Source organism: Micromesistius poutassou (assembly GCF_964030765.1).
Source record: "Micromesistius poutassou genome assembly, contig: SCAFFOLD_6627, whole genome shotgun sequence".
NCBI lineage: Eukaryota > Metazoa > Chordata > Actinopteri > Gadiformes > Gadidae > Micromesistius > Micromesistius poutassou.
In genome coordinates, this window is record NW_028179129.1 from 712 (window position 1) to 8,501 (window position 7,790).

General features: G+C 44.2%; 1 protein-coding gene across 1 annotated transcript; it reads left to right on the forward strand.

Moving 5' to 3' along the window:
- Positions 1 to 308: 308 nt before the first annotated feature.
- Positions 309 to 4,160, forward strand: lepb (leptin b; the record flags this gene model as incomplete). Its single annotated transcript, XM_084489937.1, has 3 exons — positions 309 to 319; positions 829 to 988; positions 3,828 to 4,160. 3 exons carry the CDS (start codon positions 309 to 311, stop codon positions 4,158 to 4,160), a joined length of 504 nt encoding a protein of 167 aa, XP_084346063.1.
- Between the last annotated feature and the right edge of the window lie 3,630 nt (positions 4,161 to 7,790).

The following is a 7,790-nucleotide window of genomic DNA, read 5'->3' on the forward strand; positions in this document are numbered from 1 at the left end:
TGTGTTGACTTTGAGTGTGTAAGCCCACACCATCTCTGGGTTAAAGAGGGGACCTTTTGATTAACAAATAAGCCAACTGAGTTTCGTTTCATGTGGGGGGGGGGGGGGGGGGGGGGGGTGGGGGGGGGGGGGGGGGGTGGGGGGGGGGGGGGGGTAGGAGGGGTGGTGAGAGATTGAAAGTCATGAGGGATTGCCATTAATGAGTCACCCTGACCGGGTGACTACCCTTATGAGGGTATTGAAAGGAGGGGGAACCCTGGAGATAGCCTGTCCTAATGTTCACCACTCTCAGACAGACGGACAACACAATGGACAACAGGTAAGGTTATGATAGCCTGTACTGCAATACACTGGATAGGCTGCTTTTAAGTTTTATCAACTTAATTTTTTGAATATATGCAAGAAGTTTGTCATCATTGAATGCAAAATGTGGTGCAATTGTATTCTATCAGTGTATTCCTTATGTAAAAAGGTTTGCTATACTATCTATTAAAATACAGTTATTTCAACTAATAGTCTGAATGTATTCAGTTACATTAAAGAAAAAACTGATGTTATTATATTTACAGTATATAGCCTATTATTTAATTTGACATGTGTTTTTATTTTTCATTATGTTCTGCTATGACCTATTTGGAAATTGTATTAATAGTTTACCAATAGTACAATATGTCTATATATTTTTTGTGAAAATATGTTTATGATTATTGGATTTTTAAATTGTCAATGAGACCATGCATGGACTATACAGTTATGTGGCGACACAGAGAGAGGTGTGAAGTTCCTGCTTGTTTTTTGCAAGCTCTAATCTTTCATGATTCCTCACAGAATGGTCATGTACAGAAACCTCTTGTGGCTGTCCGTGATGATGTTGGTGCCCGCCTGCACAGCGTTTCCCACACAGGCCGAGTCCAGGATGAATAGCATCCACAGCATAGTGACCATCGCCCGGACCACCGAGGTGCACATCAGGAAACTACGGACCCTGGTATGGATGGAGATTACATCATTATACCATAGTTTACTATTGACTACTTTCAATGATCTGCATCTTAACTTGTAACTCTCCTCCTTAGTAATCAGCTGCTTAATGCAAGAACCAAGTTTACTTTAACAGTGGAACATTAAGTGTCAACGAATGAATATGTGTTTATCAAAGCCCATATGGGGGCCTGAGGGGTATTCCATTAAAGTCGCTAACGAAAGCGGCGCTTAGTTGATTAAGCCCGGTTAGAACTAGAGCCAACTTTCACTTGAGGCTGTTCCATCAACGCAGTTCAGCCGCGCCTTGCTCAGGTTAGTTCAAGCCAGTCTAACGTTATCCTGGATTACGCGCGTTCACGAGATATGTAATCATGGATCAAATGTCCGAAAAGGACCGAGCGGGATATTTTCCAGCGGCGAACAGCTGCTTGTGGAGGTCTATGAGGAGTACAAGCATATAATAACTCAAAAAGGGAACACCGTAACCATTAATAAAAACAGGGAGGCTGCCTGGCAAAAAAAATCGGTAGATCTTTTCATGCCATTTATTTTCCATTTCTTTGAATATTCTTAATTAGGGAATTAATAAAAATTAATAAACGGAATTACAAAATGAAGCCAACGCCAACAATAGTAAGAATTGCTCTGGACGCGAACTCGCGTCGCGCGTATCACAGGGTAAGTGCTAGACAATTCACCCAGTCGCTGATTCCAGATTACGTGATAATACATACATTTGTGTAAAAATGTGTTGAAAAAATAGCCACAGTAACAATAGATAGCAATTCATTGAATTATTTCATTTGTAGGCCTATCATTTAATCTTAGACCCTTAGTGAAAATATACGCTGTTTGTAGGCCTACTTCATAGGCCTATATGTACATTTATGACAAAATTGTGAGGACTAGGCTTGGCGGAACCTTCTGATGGTAGGCTACAATTGTTGCTGACAGATGGACTTCTCTGCAACACCGCTCAAGTTAGCCTGACAATTAACCTGCTCCCGACCAGGGGGGTATTCCATCAACCAAGCTAAACCCAAAGCCGGGCTTATTTTGCTTAGCCTGGCTTCTTTCAGCTAGAGTTGCGTTCCATCAATGTGGCTTAAGGGAATCTCCGCTAAGTAACCATGGCAACTTATCCGACCAAACAACCATCAAGCTAAACATAAAGCCGGGCTTCTTTCAGCTAGTTGCGTTCCATAAACGTCACTTAAGGGAATTTCCGCTAAGTAACCATGGCAATTTATCCGACCAAACTAACCTGGTCGGGAGCAGGTTAACTGTCAGGCTAACTTGAGCGGAGTTTAAGAGAAATCCATCTGTCAGCAACAATTGTAGGCTACCATCAGAAGGTTCCGCCAAGCCTAGTCCTCACAATTTTGTCATAGGCCTAAATGTACATATATGAAGTAGGCTACAAACAGCGTATATTTTCACTAAGGGTCTAAGATTAAATGACGCAAATGAAATAATGAATTACTATCTATTATTACTGTGGCTATTTGTTCAACACATTTTTACACAAATCTATGTATTATCGCGTCATCAGTAAACAGCGGCTGGGTGAATGGTCTAGCACTTGCCCTGTGATACGTGCGACCCGAGTTCGTGTCTAGACTAATTTGACTTGACTTCATTTTGTAATTCCCTTCATTCATTTTATTAATTTTATTAATTCCCTAATTGAGAATATTCAAAGAAATGGAAAATAAATGGCATGAAAAGTTAGTTGATTTCTCCAGTAATCCTTCCTATATTACTATTACTTGCATGGGGATAGAAACCCGGACGACCGGGTGCAAGTCCGACACGTTTACTCGAGACTATATCCCTGCTTTTGAATCCATGGTCAATATTAAATTAAAATATGTTACGCTTATTATGCATTCAACAGATCGCCGATTTTTGTCGGCGATCGCCGATTTTTTTTTTCAGCCTCCCTGTTTCTATTAATGGTTACGGTGTTCCCTTTTTGAGTTATTATATGCGTGTACTCCTCATAGACCTCCACAAGCAGCTTCTGTTCGCCGCTGGAAAAGATCCCGCTCGGTCCTTTTCGGACATTTGATCCATGATTCGACAATCACGGTTCTGGGCTGGTTACATATCTCGTGAACGCGCGTAATCCACGATAACGTGAGCCTGGTTTGAACTAACCTGAGCAATGCGCGGCTGGACTGCGTTGATGGAACGGCTTTAGCCTCAAGTGGAAGTTGGCGCTAGTTCTAACCAGGCTTAATCAACTAATCGCCGCTTTCGTTAGCGACTTTGATGGAATACCCCCCAGGTTAGTTTGGGCGGATAAATTGCCATGGTTACTTAGCGGAGATTCCTGAAAGATTTGCTGAAAGAAGCCCGGCTAAGCGAAATAAACCCGGATTTGCGCTTAGCATGGTTGATGGAATACCCCTCTGGAATAAAAATATCAAAACAAAACAAAATAAAATAAATATTTACACGGCTATAATGACAAATTTGCAATCAAATAAGAACTTATTTGGAAAAAAAACATGAAAGCAATTACAGGTGAAAAACTGTGTTGGTATATGTTTGTTGTAAAGTGTGTATTCTGCTGTGTGGGTGTGTGTATTCTGCTGTGTTCGTGTGTGTGTGTGTGTGTGTGTGTGTGTGTGTGTGTGTGTGTGTGTGTGTGTGTGTGTGTGTGTGTGTGTGTGTGTGTGTGTGTGTGTGTGTGTGTGTGTGTGTGTGTGTGTAGAGTTCTGTAGTTGGTGTCACCTTTCAATTTTAAAAAGCAAACACATTATGCTGCAAAACAATCCAAAAAATGAAACACAATCAAAAGAAACGATAACAAACGTGGATATGCGTCCCCCTTTCAGCTGCCGGCCAGCCCCCTGATCACCGTGGGCCCCCCGTCCATCAGGGGCCTCAACAGCATCAGCCAGGACCTCTCCCTGCTGGAGGCCCAGCTCCAGGAACCCGCATCGGGGCCCCAGGGCCAGATCGAGGCCGACGTCTCCTGCCTGAACGGCTACGTGCGCTTCCTGGCCGAGACCCTGAACTGCCTCCCCGCCGCGGACCACCACGCCCGGACCGGAGAGGGGCGGGCGTACAGCGGCTTCTCAGAAAGCCACGTCTACGTGAGTCTGATGAAGGTCCAGGTGTACCTGGACGAGTTACTGATCAACACGGACAAGCTGAGCACCTGCTGACCGCTGCCCAGGGACATGAGGAGGTTCAGTCTGCACACTGACACTTTAAGGCAACACTTCCAGCCGCTTTGCCGGGGACTGTATTGACAAATGTTAAATGGTCGGAGAAGTGAGCAATAGACATGCATGTTGATTTTGATATCATATTTCCTTTTTCTGGAATTCTTATTTTTAGGATTTGTTTGCCTCGGTCCAGGGCTGCAAATTTATCAGAAAACATTGATCAGTGGGGCTTTCTGACCCAATACAGACCTAAGTCCGCGATCACAGAACCCCCTCCATTAGGTAAGGGATAATCACCGAGAGGCAGGGCAATAAACAGTTTGATATGCCCGGCTCGTGGACGACTTCGTCTCGGGCGGTAACCTTCCACGAGCCGGGAATATCAAACTGTTTATTGCCCTGCCTCTCGGTGATTATCCCGTTTATTCTATCCTTGCTTGCCAACATAATAAAACAATTCAAATACTTTAATAATATGCTTTTTCTTATTCGTATTGCATGCTTATTAAATGTATAAACTGACCCTCTGATAGATTTCTGACACATTTTAGAAACTTTTTTAAACAAGGTTTATTTTTACAATGGACCTCATGTTTGACATTTCTGTGATAGAAAAATATACTAGCGTATTGATCTACTATTTGACGCTGTGCTCACTCAGTCAGCAGCAAGTAGCCTACAACCGACAAGTCAGCGGGCAACCTGCCAGGTTAATGCCCTCCTCCCAGCCAATCAAAATCAAGCATTCTTAAACAAAGTAGAATAAGGCAGTATAATCACTGGTCGAAAAAAAAAGACTTCATCTTCATCATACGTCATCTGAATGACGTATGTTCAAAACATGCCCGTAGGTTTAGCATTTTGCTCGAAAAAATATATATCTTTTGCAACCGATCAGATTGAAAGAACAACAATAAACAACAAACAACAATAAACTAATCCTCTTCTGTAGATTCAAGCAAAATATTTTTTTATTTGTGAGAAAGTATTCTACTGGTATGCAACTCTCATTGCATGAATTCACAAACTGATTTGTGGATGTGCAACTTTGTCAAGGAATTAAAACAATTTGATGTGTTTTGCCCCATATTCACGCAGAAACTGTAGCAAAAAGTATGCAATTTCTATTTTTCTCAGTGCAAACTAAGCAGACATACATATTACTATATCATGACTAAATGACAGTTGATGAGTTTGACCCGTTGGAATAGGTTTATAACTGCATTAAGTAATTTTACTTCATACTTATAATGTACCCTTATTGTAAAGTGTTACCAAACACACAAACTTAAAAGTTCCACTCAAAAGACCCTTTGTCATGCACTGAAAAATAAGTAAGTTAAATACCATAACGCAACACTGGCCACTGATGGAAATTGTACTGCCTGGGTTTGCATATAAATATTAAATTAAAATGATCTATGTTAAATACAATACAAATAAATAGTTGAAACTTCAGTGGTTTATACTTTGCATAACGGATACAAACTTAAAATTAAACAGCAAGCCTCAAACAAGGGACAGAGAACCTAGCAACTGAAGGTCTGTGTTTGCATAACTTTTTAGTTTGCATTGTTCATGTATCGATCCGAATGCACGTGGTTACTCCATGGGAGCGGATACAGACGCCATGTTGATTGAGACAGCATACCAAAACTTCCCGTTCTTCATTGAGGGCATTTAGCAGACGCTTTTACCCAAAGCGACATACAAGGTTTAATGCACACATTCACAGCGTTAAGCATGCAAGGTGACAGCCAGCTCATCTGAAGAAATTAGGGAGAGGTGTCTAACCCTGTCTCAGCTAGGAGGAGCCGGGGATCGAACTAGCAACCTTCCAGTTACCAGCCAACCTGCACTACCTCCTGAGCTAAGCCGACCCCCTTCGACTGATCACACAGCATTTGACTTCCGGCGTTCCCTGTGTTTGTGCGTCGATCGTGTCTGACCACAGTCCGCCACTACACAGTCCACTAGCACACGCGGCCAGAGAGGTCAGAGGTCAGAGGTCAGAGTTCGCGGGCCTCCCCCAGTGCTGTCGGCAGCGAGCTGAGGAAGGCGTCCAGCGCGGCGAGGTACTCCTCGCGGTGGCACCGCAGGTGGGCGGCGTGCACGGAGGTGGCCCAGCGGCGGCGGTCCACCGCCACGCCCCGCCCCCTCCAGAGCTCTATCACCGTCTCCATGGCGACCGGGTCACACATGACGTCGTTGTCGCAGAAGAAGAAGAGCGCCGGCGCGTGCACAGGGTTGTTGCGGAACACGTGCACGCCGCTGTCGTAGAAGTCGGCCGTGTGGCTCCGGAAGAGCCAGAAGAAGAACAGGGCGGCGTTCCTCACCAGGACCTCCAGACGGGGAAACAGAGTCTTACCCAGGCCTGGGGAGGGGGGGAGAGGGGGAGAGAGGGGGAGAAGGAGAGAGAGAGGGGGAGGGAGAGGGAGGGAGAGGGGGAGAGAGGGGGAGAGGGGGAGGCCAGGGAGAGGGAGAGGAAGGGAGGGAGGGAGAGAGGGAGGGAGACAGAGGCCCGAAAGGAAGAGGGAGAGGGAGGGAGGGAGGGAGAGAAGGAGAGAGGGAGAGAAGGAGAGGGAGGGAAAGAGAGACAGAGGCCCGAGGGAGAGAGAGGGAGGGAGATGGGGAGAGGTATGGAGGGAGAGAGAGAGAGAGGCCCAAGACCGAAGAGGGAGAGAGTGAGAGAGGGAGGGAGAGAGAGAGGCCCAAGACCGAAGAAAGAGAGGGTGAAGGAGTGATTGTTGTTATAACAATAAAAATGTTTAAAAAAATTATAAAAAATGTTATTAAAAAAAGTCTGCATTTTGAAAATCTCAAACCTTGAATTTGAGAGGGAGAGAAAGGTCAGCAGTAACACGGTTTGAGTTCAAGGCTACTTCAGTCTGACACTCAGATATCACTCTGAGTGATATGAAAGACAAAGCTACAATTTTATAATGCTAACCTTCAAAGTGAGAGCCAGGCTGAACCATGAGCACATTTAGAACCAAGAGAGGATACAGAGAAGAGGACATAACAACCTGTGATACTCTATTTGTATTGACCTTGATCATAGTAAGTCTCTACAGTCTCTAACTGTAGACCCCAATTTAAGGCTTAATTTACAAATTCAACCTCTTTCCTGCTACTATGTTGAAGCTGGATTAGAATGATGTGACTGGTTTTGTATCCAAGATTAATATTCTTCAGCCAGAGGAGAACATTTAATATCTTCATTTATTTTGGACTCTGTATTAAGCAAGTCACTGTGACACATGTTGGCTTGAAACTTCACAATACAGCAGCTGACCTCCCCGCCAGGAGAGATCACACGTGATGTTCTGGTTGTGCCTCCAGGCATTCCAGCTGCTCTGGCCACAGTAGTATCTTATTTTCATTTTGATCAAGATCACTCCTTTATAATGATGCATAAAAGTCAGTTCATCTGATACTTACTGCAAGACAGAACAGAGTTGGCTAAACAAATATCCCGCCTGCCATAACCTTTGGCTGACGTTGCTTGTTTAGGGTGATACCATCAGTATGTATCAGTGCTCTGATAAGAGACACTAGTCCCCGCTCTAACCTTGCTTTGTTCCCGTTTGGTCGATTTGACCCCCAGTTGACACGGTTGAACATTTC